This window comes from Pseudochaenichthys georgianus, chromosome 10, assembly GCF_902827115.2.
Source record: "Pseudochaenichthys georgianus chromosome 10, fPseGeo1.2, whole genome shotgun sequence".
Lineage (NCBI taxonomy): Eukaryota > Metazoa > Chordata > Actinopteri > Perciformes > Channichthyidae > Pseudochaenichthys > Pseudochaenichthys georgianus.
This window is the reverse complement of record NC_047512.1, coordinates 327886-348010: the sequence shown is the minus strand read 5'-3', so window position 1 is coordinate 348010 and position 20125 is coordinate 327886. Positions and strand designations below refer to the sequence as shown.

Sequence of the window (20125 nt, the reverse complement as noted above, 5' to 3'; positions counted from 1 at the left end):
AGCAGCTTCTACTGAAGCCAGACCCCAACTCCGGGGACTTCCGGCGGCAGTATACGCGGTGAAGTTGTTTGCAGCCTGCCAGTAAACCCAAAGCAGAAAAAGACGAAGTGACGTCAGCGGCTCATTTGCGTAATCTTCCCTCGATTGGTACTTGGTGCCCTGCGGTAATAAGTGCCGGGCACTAAGTACAAAGTATGTGGTGTGAACGCGGCTAATGGGTAACTGATGTGATCCAGGAATACTTCGTCCAGCACCGAAGTCCATAAGGACTTGGCTTGGGAAACGGAAGGTCACCGGTACGAGTCCCCGAAAGACCAAGTGCAACCGATGTGTCCCTGAGCAAGGCACCTTTGACGACACTGATACCCGGGCAGTACATATGGCAGCCCACTGCTCCTAACACTAGGATAGGTGAAATGCAGAATGTACATTTCCCCTCTGTGGGACAATTCATGGTATATTCTTCTACATGTACACACTTCAATTGCTGTATTATTTACTCGAGGAACTTATACTATACCTAATTGTTTATTATATAATTGTTTTCTGCTACTTAACACCTCAACATTATATCTCATATGAAAATATGGAACTTTTTGTGGCACAATTTTTATTTTAAAGCTTATTTTACAGATTCAGATTTTTGTACAAAATAAAATCGACTCGTAAATTATTTCGTATTTCAACAAAAAATAAACTACCAAGCAGCATAGCCAATAATGTTATTAAAAATAGCTCCAACTTTATCAGCTTGAATATTAAAGTGATGAACCAATTGATAAAAACATAATTATAACATATATATGATTTATTAATAAATTAGTACTTTTACATTTGGTATTTAGATGTTAACACCGCAAAAAGTATACTAATTTGTAATCTTTCTATATCCCTGATAATCTTCAAAAACCCTTTCTGGTTCTTTGAAGGCTCTATCCAGACTATCTTCTGGTTATTTTCTGCATCAATCCCTATTATCTATTACAACAACAAAAACAACATCTTGGACATAACCACAAGACTGTAACCTCTTCACATTCTGTTGAGATTGTGAGTCAATTACCAGCCATATCTCACACATTGCTGTTTTTAATCATTAATATGTGGATGATGTAACATTTATGCCATCTGCTGGAAAGAAGACGTATCGCTCTGTTGGCGTCGTTTGGACAACAAAAACAGAGTGAAGCTCTCATACCACCATGCTAGTGGAGTACTTCAGGAAAGTCGACACGGGGGGGGGGGGGGGGGTCTCCCTCCGCAGCTGGTTGGCGTAGTTTCGGCACAATTCCGTTGTACAGAGCGCCGTTAACAGCAAACTTGCGTACCAGTTATGTGCACCCCTGCTTATATGGATGTTGTACAACAATGTTAATCCAGTCAGACAGTTTTCTCTCATGTGTGAACTGTCATAAGACTTATTCATTGTCCTCTCCATCAGCTTCAGTTTCCATGTGTTCAGCTGAGCTGCTGATTGGAGGCTCTGCCTCTCCGTTATCCTCAGTTTGAATTTCATTAAGCTGTGAGGACTGACGACCAACACACTTGTGCCTTTGGAAACGACCACGCCATTTAAATCTTTTGTCACAAACATTGCAGCTGTATATTTTCTCTCCTGTGTGGACTCTCATGTGTGTCTTTAAATTTCCATTCTGTGAAAAAGCTTTCTTACAGACTGAGCAGCTGTGTGCTTTCTCTCCTGTGTGGACTCTCATGTGTTCCTTTAAAGTTTCACTCCGTGAAAAAGCTTTCTTACAGACTGAGCAGCTGTGTGCTTTCTCTCCTGTGTGGACTATCATGTGTGTCTTTAAATGTCCACTCCGTGAAAAAGCTTTCTTACAGACTGAGCAGCTGTGTGCTTTCTCTCCTGTGTGGACTCTCATGTGTTCCTTTAAACTTCCACTCCGTGAAAATGCTTTCTGACAGACTGAGCAGCTGTGTGCTTTCTCTCCTGTGTGGACTCTCATGTGTTTCTTTAGATTTGCACTGTGTGAAAAAGCTTTCTTACAGACTGAGCAGCTGTGTGCTTTCTCTCCTGTGTGGACTCTCATGTGTTTCTTTAGATTTCCACTGTGTGAAAAAGCTTTCTTACAGACTGAGCAGCTGTATATTTCCTCTCCTGTGTGGACTCTCATGTGTTTCTTTAGATTTCCACTGTGTGAAAAAGCTTTCTTACAGACTGAGCAGCTGTGTGCTTTCTCTCCTGTGTGGACTCTCATGTGTTTCTTTAGATTTCCACTGTGTGAAAAAGCTTTCTTACAGACTGAGCAGCTGTGTGCTTTCTCTCCTGTGTGGACTCTAATGTGGTCCTTTAAATGTTCACTACGTGAAAAAGCTTTCTTACAGACTGAGCATTTGAATGGTTTCTCTCCTGTGTGGACTCTCATGTGTTTCTTTAAACCTCCACTCTGTGAACAAGCTTTCTCACAAACTGGGCAGCGAAAGGGTTTCTCTCCTGTGTGGATTCTCATGTGTCGATTTAGAACTTGTTTATATCTAAAAGCTTTCTTACAAACTGAGCAGCTGAATGGTTTCTTTTCAACACTACGTCGGGGATCACTGACAGATTCTTGTCTATTTTTCAGTGAGTTTGAGCCTGAGGCAGGTTCTCTGGTCTCCTTCCAATCAGCACTGTGTTCAGTGTCAGGTTCAGAAGAGTCATCAGTCTCTTCAGAAGAGTCTCCAGTGTGGTCCTCAGTCTTTGGTTGTAAACTGCTCTCTGGATCTGAGTTCCTGGCTGGTTCTGATCCTCGACAGTCATCTCCATTAGCTTCTGTTTCCATGTGATCAGTTTGTCTTTGATGAGGCTGTGAGGACTGAGGTTTCTCTTCATCATCTTCACTCTTCACAGGGTCAGGAGTGAAAGTGGACTTGGTGATATCAGCCTCCTCCAGCTCCTGAAGCTGCTCCCCCTCCTGACTGATCCTGAGTTCCTCCTGTTCCTGCTTAATATGTGGGGGGGAATCTGGGTCCTCCTGGTCCAGACTGGAGCTCCACTCCTGCTGGTCAGGGAGAGGCTCTTCTTTAACCACCACCAGCTGCTGGACATCTGCAGGAAACAGGAAACACACTGCTATATCAGTCTTGGACCTAGTCAATATAATTAGGTATGTTATTGAATTACAGTTTCCAGAGAAGAGAGGCCCATCGTCTCTTCCGCAATTATTAGGGGTGAGCGGAAGTGCAAAGAGGCCCTCCTCAGGATAATACAGTTAAGTCTTGTTAGTTAGGTGGTTCATATCCTGACAGGGTATGAATTACACCTAAAGAGGTCACGAGATAATGACCTTTCGACATCTGGAAAATATGTGGGGGTCTTGGCTAATGTAAGAGAAATTGTGTGTGCGTTCATTACAGCTGCTATATATGATGTAAAAAAATTGTCAAATTATGTTCAATTCACCTCATGTAGCCCAGCTCCTTTCCCCTTACCGTTAAAAATGAAAAAGGGTGTTTTCTTCTGGTTTAGCACTAGCCGCAAAGTAAACAATGAAATGTTGGGATTGTTCACAGATACACTACGCCAGGGCTATTCAATTAGTTTGGAATGGGGGCCGGGAAAAAGATGGCTTGAAATATGAGCAATCATATTAAGAGCTTCAGATACAGTACAACAGCATAGTGGAATGCATATATTGTGTGTAATTCCATCAAACAACATAGCCCCAAGGCCTTTATAGATCTAAATGGCAAGTTCAGAACTCAGTAGACCTACAAGTGAAGCTAATTTAACCATCAACATCATTTAATTTAAGTTAAATTATCTAATCATTCACACAGAGATAGAATAAATGACAGGAGTTGTCACTGCAGTAGCTATTAGGTGGGTTCGAACCCCGAGCCCGCCCAAGTTTCAGGCAATGTCTTCCCCTCTATCTCTCAAAGTAACACCCTCTCTGGAATAAAGGCACTCTTACTCTTACTTTTTAACATTATACTCAAAGGGCCAGCAAATATCCCCCCGGGGCCGGATTTTGCCCGCGGGCCACCAATTGAATAGCCCTGCACTACGCCTACATTATAGAATGAAAATACTGTGTTACAAATTAAAATCCTGCATTCAAACTAAGGCTGCTCGATTATGGCAAAAATCATAATCACGATTATTTCTGGTCAATATTGATAGTTAGTAAAAGTTGACTGTATGCTAGAGACCGGAGGATAAAGACACGGCAACTAAAGCTTCCCTTGTGACGTGTTTATATGGATTTATTAAACAGACTGCAAGTCACAACACAACCTGGTTGAGGGCTTTTAGGGAGGGGGGGGATGTATTTTTTTCGATTACGTTTTCATAATCGTTGCAAGCCAAAATCGTAATAGAGATTAAAATATGATTAATTGCACAGCCCCAATACAAACCTTATTTAAGTAAAAGTATGCAAGTATTATCAGAACACTTTACAGCACCCTCTTATGTCACAGTAATGATGGTGCAGTAAAATGTTCCTTGTCAGCGTTTCATTTATTTTACTGCTGTACATGTTTAAAGTTGTGCTTGTATACATGATTATAGATGAGGGAACCTGCTAAATATTAAAATAGTTGTGTTTTTTTATACAGTACCAGTCAAAAGTTTAGGCACCTTCTCATTCAATGGGTTTTGTTATTTTAATTTGTTTCTACTTTGTAGATTAATACTGAAGACATCAAAGCTATGAAAGAACACATATGGAATTATCTAGTTAACAAAAAAGTGTGATTTTTATTCTAGATTCTTCAAAGCAGCCCCCTTTTGCCTTGATGACAGCTTTGCACACTGGGCTTCTCTCAGTCAGCTTCACGAGGATGTTAGTTCAATTAATGGCTCACCAACTTTAAATGTTAACACAGAGAGAGAGAGAGAGAGAGAGAGAGAGAGATCAATAAAACATAAACACAGATATGTTTGAGATTAATCAATATGTAGTTGCACAACAACAAATAATAATATTGGAGTACATCACCTTGCTTCAACAACAACCAATCGCGGAAATGCCCCAACGAGTAGCAGTTTTACACAGGCATATATAGCTACTGTAATGAACACACACACACATTTCCCCCTATGAATGCCATACTTGTATATGTTTCAGATGTGGAAAGGTCACGATCTCATGACGTCTTTAACTAACAACTGTATTATAACCTGAGGCTCTACCGACTGAGCTATGGAGCCTCTTTGTACTTCCGCTCACCCCTAATACTTAGGGGGGAGACGATGGGGCCTCTTCTCTGGAAACTTAACTCAATAACACATGTGTCGTAACTAACCATGTGACTAGGCATAAGACTGATATAACAAGACGATGGGGCCTCTCTGACCTGTGTGACCTTAATGAATAAGCGAGAAATACGCTGTAATAAGGAATCTGCCATAACAAGGTCGTCACCTGGAATGGTTTTCCATTAACACATGTGCCTTGCCAAGAGTCAATTTGTGGAATTACTTGCTTTCTTAATGTGTTTGAGGTAGGGTTAGTGCACAGTGGAGAGCCCTATTTGACTACTGTTGTAATCCATATTATGGCAAGACCCACTCAACTCAGTGAAGAGAAACGACCGTCCATCATTACTTTAAGAAATTAAGGCCAGTGGATCCGGAAAATATAACTTTTAATGTATCCTCAAGTGCACTCACAAAAACCACCGAACGCTATAATAATTCCATATGTGTTGTTTGATAGTTTTGATGTCTTCAGTATTAATCTACAATGTAGAACCAATTTAAATAAATAAAAAACGTGGTCCTGTGTCCTTGATCCTCTATCCTGAGTTCTGGACTTCGAGTCGTGGCTGAACCAGTCTCTGCGGTCCTGCCTGACTCTCATCATACTACTTCCCTGATGGCTCCCACAGGATTGTTGACATCCTCGTGGATTCATCTTCTTATTATAGACACATGCATTTCCAAACATTTGGTCTACCTACGCTGTAAAATGTATTATCTCTTCGATTTACACACGGCATCTCAGTGTTAACATCAGACAAGTAGATATTTCAATTGACTTGTCCGATGGACAAGTGACGTTTTTCGCCCCTATTTATTGATAAATTCAGCTTACAAAAGGCATAACTCATTCGCAAATTGTCCGTGTCCGCCGTTGTTGTTTGCCACCGCTTTACGTTTCCTTTTTTTTCACTTACGTTGTGTCGTAAAACTGTGAGAAAATGTAAAATACGATTGCGAAGAAGGTTCTAGTGGCCCCAAGAGGGAAACAAAATATGTCTTTCTTTTCTAAGAAGGTTTGTACACATAATTCTCAGTTGTAAAATGGAACAAGGAAAATAATTGAAATAAATTATGTCAGAAAATAATGGATTAAGGGCTTGAAAGGGGACTTAAGATAAGATAAAATGGACTTTTATTCATCTCTGTGGGGAAATTCAGTAGGCCTAGTTCAAACACCAACAGGGTAAGGGTTAAAAATAGGACAGCACAGATTCACACAGGTTGATCTAATAAAAAATAAAATCGATGACAAAAATTAAAATTATGAAAAACTATGAAATAAGAAATTAATTTAAAAAATGATAATAAAAAAGGGGTGATCTATGACCTTTGCAAAGCTGAATCAGGAGAGTCCTCAGAGAATAAAAGACTTGCTTGGTCTACTGATTTGAATGCAGAGGTGACAATTGAGGAATGGGGGCAGATATGCCACAAAGCCCAGGTTCAAACTATTAACACAAGGTTTAGACTACTACAGTAAAAATCAATCAATCAATCAATGTTTATTTATATAGCCCAATATCACAAATGTTACATTTGTCTCAGTGGTCTTCACAGTGTGTACAGAATATCAGTATGACAATACGACACCCTCTGTCCTTAGACCCTCACATCGTACAAGGAAAAACTTCCAAAGAAAACCCAGTTTAAAGGGAAAAATGGGAGAAACCTCAGGGAGAGCAACAGAGGAGGGATCCCTCTCCCAGGACGGACAGACGTGCAATAGATGCCATGTGTAAATTGAAAAGATAATATATTTGCAACATAGGTAGTCCAAATGTTTGGAAATGCATATGTGTAATAGGAAGATGAATCCACGAGGATATCCATCCAGGACCGATGATCCAGGACCACAGCCACGACTCAAGATCCAGCGCTCGGATGGATTATGCGTACCTATATAACTCCATCCCTACTACACCATTTTGATGCAAATATGCCAGATCAATGTATAAAGTGTGATAATGATAAGGGCACATTGTTCCACTGCTTATGGGACTGCCCAAATATTAAATCATTTTGGAAAGATGTTCTGGGCACATTATCAAAAATAATTTCCGCCACATTACCAGAATGCCCAAAACTCTGTATTCTTGGGGTTTTCCCTCTATCTCCCAGACTTAATATCACTAAGAAAAGACTGGTAGTCTTTTCTCTTCTCCAAGCTAAACACACAATAGCTGTCTTTTGGAAAAACCCAGAAAACCCCTCGATCAATCACTGGTTAAAAAAATCTCTCTCATTGTCTAGCATTAGAAAAATTGACATTTGTCATAAAGGGAAAGCCTGAAGTGTTCCATCAAATATGGGGGGAATTCTTGGAGTTTCTGGAAATAAATGTGCCTCCTAATTGACCTTGTCCTCTATATTGGTTGGATGTGATATGGCTGCTTGTCTACCGGCCCTGTAACTTGCAATGTTTAAATTACAATGTTTACCACATGTCCACTTGTGTATGTATGTGTATGTCTTTCTTTTTATTATTATTTGTTTTATTTCTTTTTGTATTATTTTGTTTTTGATTTTCCTTTATGGGATATATACTTGTACAATGTCTTATGCTGAAAAAACGAAATACCAATACAAATATTTGTAAAAAAAAAAAAGGGGGGGGGTTGAAATGGGGGTCTTTATTTACCAAGGGGCTTGAAAGGGGGCATATCAAATTATTTCAGAAAACCCCCCCAAAAAAAATGCAGAAAGGTTTGTGGGGAGTCTACGAGTACCTAAAATTCATGTTGACAAAAATCTATAATTTGTCTGCAAGAACAGGAGTCTGAACAACAGCCTGAACATGCTGAAACGAGTCCTCAGAAAGTCCCAGAGTGTGAGCAGAATGATGACCCCCCCAGTCACAAGGAAGCCTCTGCTAAAAGGCCATGTTCCGTTATCTCACCAATGGCTGGTCCATCTAAAAAGGCCAAGAGTGACATCGCCCTGACACCCAAGAGGAAAAGAACATTTATTGAGACTTGGAAAACCCAGTTTCCATGGGTAAGATGTGTGGAAGACATCATGTTCTGTGAGGTCTGCAGAGAATATCCATCCATTGCTGACCACAACAGTAAACCGTACGAGGGTGTCACAGGGTCAAAACGCATTGAGACACTTCAGTCACATGAGTCCAGCAAATATCACCTTCTCCGCATTCAAAGGAAAGAGGTCACAGAGAAAGGCACAGGACCAATGTTTGTGGCTCTCAAGAAGCAGGCAGAAAATATGGACGACCAACTGAAACCCATGTTCAACATAGCGTTTTATGTCGCCAAACAAAAGCTCCCTTTCCGTTCGTTTGAGGGCCTCATCGAACTTCAAGAGAATAATGGCATTAAAAAGGCTGACACACTACCGGAATGACGGGTGCAAGGCATTTGTGCAGGCCATTGCAGAAGTCGGGAAGGACAGAGTTTCTGAAGACCTCACCAAAGCCACTGACTTCATTGACATCGTAGAGAAAGGAGTGGACCCCATCTACAGATTCTACTATGGATCTGGTAAACGTAGGAGGGAGGTGAATGCCATATCAGCCGTTATAGACGAGGATCCTGTCTATTTCTCAGCACCCTGTGGCACTAGGTGGATGGTGTCAAGACTCCGGGCATACAAGGCTGTAATAAAAATTACAACTCTGTCATCCTACACATGGAAGAGGCTTCAAACAGAAAAACAGAAGAAGGAGCTAAGTGTGTGGGGTACTTGAAGGTACTGAAGTCTGCAAAGTTTGTTGATCGGCTCCACTTTATGGTAGATGTCTTAGAAGTGTTGGCCAACGTGAGTCTGGCATTCCAGAGTAATGATCTGTTCATTTATGATGTTGATGTAAAGTTGTGTGAGGCCAGGATCAAGTTGGAAGGCCTTAAGCATAATAGAGGAGATGTCTACACTGCCTACATGGCAACCTGCAAGGATGGCAAGTTTGCCAGTAAGAACAAGAAAAGTAAAGTTGATTCGGAAAATCGCCAATTCCAAAATGAATGGACTGACAAATATGTATTTACTTTGCCAAAAGCAACAAGTAATAAACCGGTGTGTTTATTGTGCAACGAAAGTATATCCGGGATGAAAGAATACAACGTAAAGCGACACTACAACTCAAATCACGGCTCGTTTTCTGCCAGTTTTCCGGTGGGCTCAGAGGAACGGAGAAGGAAAGTACAGGGACTGCTAGCATAATTTGAACAGAGTCAAGTGGCTTTTAGTCGATTTTGCACGGAACAAGAGAGAGCTACGATAGCATCCCTGCGAGTAGCCTGGACCAGAGATGGGGACTCGAGTCTGCGACTCGGACTCGAGTCGCACTTAAGTCGCACACACAGAGACTTCAGACTTGACTTGGACTCGTGACCAAAAGACTTCAGACTCGACTTGGACTCGTGTGTTGGGACTCGTGAACAATCATTGTGTTTTCTATTTTTGGCGTATTAAAGGTGGGGTAGGTACATTTGAGAGAAACCGGCTCGAGATCGCTAGAATTTGAAAATACACAACCGGAGATAATCTGCTAGAGGCTGCTACTTCCTTATAGAGCCCGCCTCCTCCAACACACACAAACGTGCACATGACCAATGAGGGCACGAGATCAGTGTGTGCCCAGATGGAAGGCTGACAGGCAGGTAGGCCATCCAGTTATTTTAGCCGGGCTCATTACGCAGACGTGCGCGCCTCTGTTACTACCTCGTAGTAACACCATGGCGACCGGCGGCACACCTGCGGCTGTACCGCTTGTAATTAGGTTCAACTACAAAAACTTCGAACAAAACGCCGGCGGCACCAACTAAAGGAGCGCACACTGCAAAGTCTGCAATATCAAAATCAAGGATGCTGGCGCAACAACGTCGGAATTTCATCAGGCACTTGAAAAGTCACCCGGAGAGGTCAGTCACATTAACGCATGGACGGTTAGCAAACATGTTTAGCTCAGCATCAGCTATGTAATGTTAGCTTAGCTTGCTGCTAGCTTTGTAACTGAATATTTGAAAAGATTAGTGAATGTTTGCTTGTCACACTTGTTTGAGTTGAGTGGCGTTGACATCCAGCTCTTGACATGACATAAAAAAGGTCGGTAACGTTAATCATTACCCGCTTTTAAGTACTTTTAACAGTTTCCCTGTGGGGGATTAACAAAGTATTTGTGATACTGATTTCTGATTCTGAAGTGTTTTGCTTATAAGTTGTTTGCATTTAGCTAAAGTGTGATGTTTGTCCTCATATTGCAATAGCCTGTTTAAAGTGATCATATAACAAACCACTAATCAGTACTGATGCTGTATGCTAATAGATATAGGAGTGATAATAACACAGTACATGCTTTGAATTTCTTAGCTATAGCTGTGCAGTATTCTTAACAGACTGGATAGCAGCAGACGATAGAAGGCTTATTACAACCAGAAGAGACATGAGACTTTTATTTTTTTAGAGACTTGAGACTTGACTTGGACTCGTGACCAAAGACTTGAGACTTGATCAAGTCTCACCCCACAAAGACTTGAGACTTGACTTGGACTCGTGACCAAAGACTTGAGACTTGACTTGGACTTGCAAAAAAAGACTTGTGAACATCTCTGGCCTGGACACTAGCCAGACAGAAGAGGCCCTTTACAGACGCGGAGACCGTTAAAGAGTTTATGCTTGCTGTCATTGATGAAGTGGTGTCCCCCGGTCGGCGGATTTAGTTTTTATTCGTCACGACGCCCACAGCGGCCCTCTTACGACGGTCCGTTCAGGGTCATACGACACGGGGTCAAGATGACTGGTGGTGGACGTTGGTAGCAGGGCTGAGACTGTGTCCGTCGATCGGATTATGTCTGCTCACGTGGACGTTTCCAGGCCGTGGAGTCAGTGTTCATTTTGTCAACGAAAACTATGGCGAAAAATGTTCGTCAACAACCTATTTTACATGACTAAGACGAGACGATGGCGAGCTAAAAATAGTTTCTTGATAAATAAAACTTTGACGAAATGTATATTTAGTTTTCGTTGACGAGACGGGACTAAGGTGTTAATGGTGGACTATCGGACATTACAAATGCAGGGTATTTTCCCCCAATTGTCCGTCTTGTCTGTCAAAATGCATCTTACGTTTCTAACTTGCAATATCATTATTTCTGCTCTCTTCACTCCAGAAGAGCGATCTCCCTGTGTCTCTCTGTGTGCGGGGGGCAGGGCCTAACAGACACGCTGCAGCGGCACACAGAGATCTGCCGGGGACGGAGCATTCAAAAGTATAGAGACATTCTACAAGGCTCGATGTGGACAAAGCTCATTTGCCATTAGTGTTTTTGCGTTAGCGCATTGACACAAGTAGAGTAGTCTGTCCAAACAGCCGGCCAAAAGGCGTCATATTCAGTCGGAGAAATGCACAATTTTCTACTTCCTTAACTCGTTTTCTCCATTTCAGAATAATATGATATGATATGTTTTATAATGATTGATGAGCAGGGTAGCTTGTGAATTTACTCCAGGTGGAACTAAAGTCTGATTTAACACCTGATTATATTTCACATCATTCACCCAGATCTGTAAAGTAACTAAAGGTATTAAATACATGTAGTGGAGGAAAAGTACACCATGTAGCTCTGAACTGTAGTGGACTAGAAGTACACAGTAGCAAAACATTTAAATACTCCAGTAAAGTACTAGTTCCTCAACATTTTACTCAAGTACAGTACAATATAACATACATAACATAATTATATATATTTCATTTATTTCACATTTAAATAAAGCAATTAATTCGGTTAACAATTTGTTAGTTTTTCCCTTTAAAAAATAACAAAAATAAATACAAGAATACAGTTAAAGTACCGGATCGATTAGCAGTATCGATAAGACTAGTAGTACTGTAATATTACACAAGTAAAGTGTCAAGAGAGTGAAATGTTGCTTTACGAATTTCAACACTTGATGCTGTCCCATTGATTCCGATTTCAGAAACCTGTATTTGCCTAACTGAATTGGTTTAAAGAGAGAAAACATTTTGACTATAAGTTGACTACAATGTAATTTTTCATCGACTAAAACTAGACTAAAACTATGAAGGATAGAAATGTCTAAAATGTGACTAAAACTAAGAACCATTTTCGTCTAAAGACTAAATCAAAAACAGCTGCCAAAATTAACACTGGTTGAAGTTGGCTCTGCCCCCACGTCGGGGCCTCCTCCCATGTCCCGCCCCCTGTGGGGATGCCCTCGCCCTCGTTGGCGCCCCAGCCCTCGCCTGTGGCCCCGCCCTCCTTGGCCCCTGTGGTCCGTACGTGCCGGGTGGTACCCAGGCGCGAGGGTTTTGACTATGGGTGAATTCTGGGGGGGCTTGTGTGGTGATTGACATTATTCACCCACGGACCTATGGGTCGGGGTATTATTCCGCACGGACATTTGAGTTAGCCGGACTTCCTGTTTACCCCGGTCTTGCTACCCGGGCTTGAAGTGTTTACATGTGTGTTAATGCTAAATAAAAGTATAGCGCTTGTACCTTTGATACCCGCCTCCGACTCCCGTCTCTCGGCACCAGTGGCGCCAGCACCACCCCGCCAGTCACATAAGCGTAGTAGTTTATCTGATATTTAACAACAAATACACAGCCAGCGAGTCGCTTGATTTGAGCTTCCAACGCTCATACTGCAGCCCCTCCCTCTCCCTCTGCTACCATGGTAACACTCTGATACTCAGCGCACCACTCTGATACTCGCGCGCACCACTCTGAGATTCGCACAGACAGCAGCAGGTTGCAGCAAAACGTTTCTTTCTAATGACTTTTCTACTGACTTGACAAAAATCCACCAGACTTCTAGAAGGTAAGTCGTATACGTTCATTGCCTGTTAAGCCCCACAACACTTTAGGCTTTAGTGTGTTAGCCTTAGGTAGCAACAAACAGAGATATGCTTACCTTTAGCGGTTATTCTGATCAAAATGTGTGGGGTCTTTTTTTTTTTTTTTTTAACCTTTATTTAACCAGATAAAAGCATTAAGATAGAATCTCATTCGCAATGCTGACCTGGCCAAGAAGGCAGCAACGTTACACATAACAAACATATAAAATACAGAGAACATAACTAAGAAAACAAAAGGCAAAAAAGCAGTCACTACATTTCGCACATTAGGACAGTAAGAAAGGTGCACTACTTATTACTGCAAGAGCAGCTGGTGGTAAGGACCTCAGACAACTTCAATCTAAAACATGCTGTTGAGACAAGTGCCCTCAGTTTGAGGCGTGATTGAAGGTCATTCCAAGACCAAGGACCATAATAAAAAAGACTCCTTTTCCCAGCCTCAGTCCGCACAGCAGGAACCTGGACCCGTATCCAGGCACTGGATCTGAGGTTGTAAGAGTCACAAGCTGGAGCAAATCTGGCACATATGTACAGTGGAAGCTTTCCTAAAATGGCTTTATACATTAATAAAAACCAATGCTGCATCCTACGCATACTAAGTGAGGACCATCCAGTTAGGCTATACAGTTTGCAATGATGAGTCCTATAGGGTGCATTTGATATATAACGCAGTGCAGCGTGGTAGAGTGGGTCAAGTTTGGCCAAAACAGAGGGACAGGCAAATCTATAGATGGTATCACCGTAGTCCAGCTGGGACAGGAATGAGCCAGAGACCAACCTTTTACAGGATGAAGTTGAAAAACAACATTTAAGTCTGTAAAGGAAGCCAAGAGTGAATTTCAATTTCTTAGTTAGAACTTCAACATGGTGTTTGAAGTTCAGATTACTGTCCAACCAAAAGCCCAGATATTTATAGGTATCGACAAACTCAACAGAGACGCCATCAAGGGTGTCAATGGAGAGGCAAGAGGACGCTGACTTGGGAGCAAAAAGCATTGCTTTGGTTTTCTTACTGTTCAAAAGCAGTTTGGAATCAAGAAGTGCATGCTGCAGCGTAATAAAATCAGATTTTAAATTGGAAACGGCCATATCCAGAGAAGGAGCACATGAGTATACAATAGTGTCATCAGCATACATATGATAGGTAGAAAATTGCATCTGATTGCATCTGATTACAAATATTGTTTACATATAATAAAAAGAGCAAAGGCCCCAAAATAGAGCCCTGTGGAACTCCCTTCTTCAAGGTGACGCATTGAGTACGGTCGGTTAGATGACTCTGAAACCAGCAAATGGCATTATGACCGAAACGAGACATCAACATAACATTAGACATAATGTGGTGATCTACAGTGTCAAATGCTTTGGCTAGGTCAATAAACAATGGAACACATACAGATTTGTTATCCAAAGCAGCCTTAATATCGTCTAAGACTTTCAGACCGGCAGTCACAGTACTGTGCTTTGATCTGAATCCAGATTGCATAGGGTTAAGGATGTTGTGTGAATTTAAACAAAGTTTTAGCTGAGTAGAAACTAGGGATTCAAGAATCTTTGATAACGCAGAAAGATTTGAGATAGGACGATAGTTATTTAACTCTGTGGGATCACCAGTTTTCAAGAGGGGCGATACCAGAGCTTGCTTCCACACAGCTGGCAGTGTGTGAGTGGACAGGGAGAAATTGTTGGATCTAAACACAGAGCCTGTGTGCGCTTGATCAATACTTTCTGATGTTATATTTATGATATGCTACTTATTAGCTACATGGCGCTAACGTGTAAAGTTATACAAGCACTTGTACCAGTGCTTTTCACAAGTAGACTCTTGCAGGCCAGAGTAGCTGGAGTGATTCAACAACAACAAAAAGACATATCTGAGAAGTGATCAGCACGAACAGAAAGAGGAAAAGGAAAAGAGAGTTCACTGAAGAGACCAGGAGGGTCAGAGCAGGAGGAAGAGGAGGAGATGAAGACATTAGTGAAGAAGAAGACATGAAGGCTGTGAGGATTGGAATAAAGATGAAGTGTCAGAAAGAGGGACAGAGGCAGTGATCAGGAGGCAGATGAGACTCCAGCTGGACCACATGGTATGTTCTTATTCTCCTTACATATTCCATCACAGCAGCTCAATCTAGCAGCTCTTAGTATTGACACATGTTGAAATGTGTTGCTGCACAGGTCACCTTTAGCTCTCTGAAGAGATGGGTGATGTCATTTGTGTACTTAATTATAACTAAGTACTTTTACTGTAAGCAGAAATCTGAGTATTCTCTGAATCGGGTGCCTTTTGGGTCTTTACAAAATGTTTGGTCATAACATCTGGTAGTGGACTACTTACATGTTCCCACCTCAGGCACAACTATAAATAATTACTAGGAATTTCCTTGAAAAAATTTAACGGTGAAGTTTTTGACAAAAAGTAGGCCTGAGACCTTGTTTAGCTCAGATATGGCACCACATGGAAGTCAAGGACATTACAAAATTGTAATATTTTGCAAAACTATTGTTTATTTTGTAATAAACAATTATTTACTATTATTAATTCATATAAAAGAGTTGAAATGTTGAGCACGTCAATTTTAATCTGAAAATACAAAAACTGAAATAAGAGAAGAAACTGACACTTGCCTTTCTTTGCCATCTTTTCTTCAGAAGACTTTTGTGATGTAATTCCCTCAATGCAGATGCAGATCACACATGGACTGATCCATTATTTTAATAGGAGGGTAAATGGTATGGCTTTGGTTGAAATAAACTGAGGGACGTGTGTCAATATTGCAATTTCATAGATAATTCAAGTATTTTTTCAGAATTTCTTTTTGATCAGTTAAAGTTAACAAGCATATGATTATATTAGCAGCAACATTTTGGGATAATTGGCCATTTTGATTTGTTTAATATTAAATTAATATGTAATAATGCTTAGTGAGGACATGCAAATATGTCTGTCTACTACTAAGACAACCAATATTTTAAAAACAAAATATATATAGGCTACATTTAGTTTTACATTGTAATGCAAAACAACCTGTTCCATTAATTAATTGCTTTAAAATACATGTTGTAGTTTCCTTTCATTTAAAATTGTTGAAGTAAGCTTGGGGGACTCAAAGGGCACCCAATTGTTTGTCTGAACACCTTGTTTCTCTTGTGCATTAAGAACACTTGTGTTAGGGCATGAATTAACAATAAATAGGTTATATACAGTATAAAAGACCACGTACTGTCCGGTGTCCGCCCTCCCATGCCACCCTGGCATGACCTCTTGCCCCCCCTTTGCCACCCCATGTAAAATGTTCTAGAACCGCCACTGTGCGTAGGCTACTATTAATCACTGCTGTGTGTAATGTCAATTTGCAGAAAATGAAGAGAAAGTCAACAGACATCTCTTCTTATTGTAAGAAGCATAGGGCTAGTGAGGAGATGGCCATACATGCTAGAAAGTACATGTGGAACTCTGTTTTGTAAAAGTGAAACTAAAACCTAAGTACAGTTTTATTAATGTGATTATGACCTTTTTAATCATTTAAGTCTTCTACACACTTTAGGTCTGCAGCTGCTTCAACATGAAACGAGAATCTATGCAGTTTTTCCTCTTCTGTGTTCTGAGGTTATGAGCCGACCATTAGTCAAGTTTGTTTTCATAATGTCCTGTATGCTAATTTAAAAAAAAGGGTAACCAGTTTGTTTATAAAGTATAAATATAAATTTTCAAAACAAATGGAATACAAGCTATTGTAAGGAAAACTTCTGCAGCAATGGAGAGTCAGGACTCAGAGAGACGCGAGGAGAGCTGGAGCTTTGATGTCAATCACTGGTGGTTAATACAAGTCAACGGCCCGAGAATTCACATCACAAGTCGCAGCAGAAAAAGGTTCTGACTGCACGGGTGGGTTGTCATGGCAATTCTGATCAGCCTATCTCTCGATAGAGCTTTTAACTAGTTTACAGAGAGTCAACCCACATATTGGGGGAAGGTGTACGTGAATACCTGGAGGCACTGAATCACTTATCTGACTCTTTGGCTCTGTGACCGAGAGTTGACCGGTCATAAAACTGAGGCTAAGTGCTGGAGCACATTCCTTAAAGCTGGCGTCACAGATCAGGGTTAGTGATAAACGTCAACAGGCAATATGGTTGAATATCTTAGGAGTAAGACAGAAATATTCCCTTACAGCTATATGTATTACTCTCACCACAGCGGCCTAATCTAAAAAAATAGAATGTCTCGTCACCTATTTTCTGTCTAATACTAAAAGGTGGCGTTTTGTATCATTTATAATGTTTTGAATTTGCTATAAAGGTCAATAATAGATAGTGTTTTTGAGTTCAGTCACAGTATTTACCATTTTATACCCCTTGTGTTTTTGGGTCCTGTTGAAATAAAATGTTTTAAAACTTGATTTAATAAAGTCATGTCAATCACCTTTGATCCCAGTGTGACACAAACAGCTCTGTTCTAAAACTATTTATAACCTAGAGACAGAATATAACTGAAGAACATGTTGTGTTGCTTTGTGTGTGTTGAGAATGCTGAACATGTTGTGCCTTACAATAAAGGAACTTATTTAAATTAAGCTGTATTTGTCTTTTTTAAAAAGGAAAGAACAACTAGCATATATAAAAACTAGGGCTGTCAAACGATTAAAATTTTTAATCAGATTAATCACAGCTTAAAAATTAATTAATCAGATTAATCACCATTCGAACTATGTCCAAAATATGCCATTTATTTATGTATATTGTTGGGAATGGAAAGATAAATGAAAGAAGGCGGATATATCCATTTAACATACAGTATCTATGTTTATTATAACATTGTTCTGCATGTCAAAATGAAAGACAGCCCACACACCTATCAATCATCAAACCGTGGGGTCTTAATTCATTACGTGTTGATTTCTATCAACGGGGAGTACTTCAGGAAAGTCGACAGAGGGGGGGGGGGCTAGTGGAGTACTTCGTGACCACAGAGAGTGAACGTTGTGATCAGCTGTTTCAGCGCAGTTCTCCAGTGAAGGGGGGAGTCTCCCTCCGCAGCCGGTTGGCGTAGTTTTGGCACAGTTCCGTTGTACAGACCGACGTTAACAGCAGCCTGTCTGTGCACACGGAGACCGACTCTGTCGTCCGGTGATCTAACCGCCTTCTGGAAAAGCTTCACAAGTACGTCGGTACGCAAATGCGCTTTGTGACACAAGTGACGGTACGCATTTCAGATTACGCACATACCCTGCGTACCAGTTATGTGCACCCCTGTACCAGAGCCATATTATTACTATTATATGGCTCTGCCCTGTACTACAGCAAGAGTATTCTGCGTCGGGACTTCCTGCAACAACACCACGCCGTTATCAAAGATGTTCTATTGAGAAGACGATCACTACGTGACAAAAGTTTTCAAAACCGTGGCTACTGAAATCAATCTTACTAACTGCTGTCTGTGCAATTTACTCCGCGAGTTGGCAGACTTTATTTTGCTTACTTTAACATCATGTGTCACGGTGGGGCTGAGCCATTTCTTGGTATGGGTGCAGCCTACCCCAGCCATACCCTGGCGCTGCCACTGGTGGCACGTACGGGGCGGGCCATTCTGCACATGCGTTAAATGCGTTAAATATTTTAACGCAATTAATTCAAAAAATTAATTACCGCCGTTAACGCGATAATTTTGACAGCACTAATAAAAACCAAAACAATAAATCACCAACACATGTATACATCACACACAACAAGGTTCTTTTAAATGTTGTTTGAAGTAAAATGTTAACTATCCGTATTATATTCACTTCAGATGAATAGTATCAGAAAATGTAAAATAAGAAACCAAAGTATATCAGTAGGGGATTCTCTTTGCCATTGTTTTCATCTCGTCTATACTTTTACAACAATTAAATTATTGTTTTGGTGGGCCACCCCAAGATGTTCAGTGGCCCCATTTGGCCACCCCTATGAAAAATGTCTGGAGGCGCCACTGCTCGGCACTACAATATACAGAATATATTATAAATACATGTTGGCAATAATTGATTGATGAGATTGTACATTCATTTATATTAATGTTTGAATTACGTTATGACCTTTGTACTAGTTCCCCTATTCTTTATCAAGTAACACTTTAGATGTGTTTAATTTATTATTGAACATATTTGTTATTGATTTTTTAATGAATTATTCTCCCGCAATTTGAATTAATCCAAAGTGCTTTTTTATTTGCTTTTTAAACATTTAAAAAGAAAAGGTGAATAAATGAGCACATTAAAACTAAATGATCAATTTATGTCACATTTAATCAACTAGTGCCTACATGTCTGGTTAATATTGAAATCAGTACATTACATGGCATATTATTCAATGTATTTTTCAAAATATATTTATTTTGGTAGGTTTGCTCTTCCGTGATAAACTATAATTATTATAATTAAGTACATTTGTCTCATAATACTTACATACTTTTACTTAAAGATATGCATGCAGTACTTTAACTTGTAATGGAGTATTTTCACAGTGTGGTGTCTGTAATTTTACTTCAGGATCTACTACATCCAGCAAGTGCTGATAAAGAGTCTAAAGGTTATTAATGCGTTAATAAAGTGTTACTGAAGAGTAAAGGGAACAGACCTGCTCTGTGTATCCGAAGCTGAGGCTGTAAAACAGCGTCCATTAGTTTCTGGAGTCTCTTGTTCTCCTCTTTGGAAAGAAGCAGCTCCTCCTCGAGCTCTGCTATTGTTTGTTCAAACAGAGCAAATATCTCTTCAGAATCAGTAGCAGTGACTCGCTGCTTCTTCAACGACAGCAGCATTTGGACTTTACTCATGTTTCCTAGATCACCTTTCCCTGCAGACTCCGTTAAACACACCGTTTCTCTCTCCGTCAAACTCTCAATCTGACTAGTGTTGCTCACGTGTTTCCAGCTAGCATGCTAAGCTAGCTCCTATAGTCCGAGGTAAACGCTCCAGAAGAAAGAGCACAGAGTCCGTTCAGGGGTTTATCCAGACACACAGATGATGGATCAGTAGAGCTGAAGCTCACACACACTTTCTCAGGAACACAAGAGAGAACCGTAGCGACGAGACGCCACATGCA

General features: G+C 40.6%; 1 protein-coding gene across 1 annotated transcript; it reads right to left on the bottom strand.

Moving 5' to 3' along the window:
- Window positions 1–1245: 1245 nt before the first annotated feature.
- On the bottom strand, window positions 1246–19782 carry LOC139434663 (zinc finger protein ZFP2-like). The gene is made up of 2 exons (XM_071204549.1): window positions 19661–19782; window positions 1246–3049 (listed from the first exon to the last, which is right to left on the bottom strand). The coding sequence occupies exons 1-2, from the start codon at window positions 19701–19703 to the stop codon at window positions 1419–1421; spliced, it is 1674 nt and encodes a 557-aa protein (XP_071060650.1). The 5' UTR covers window positions 19704–19782; the 3' UTR covers window positions 1246–1418.
- Window positions 19783–20125: the final 343 nt, after the last annotated feature.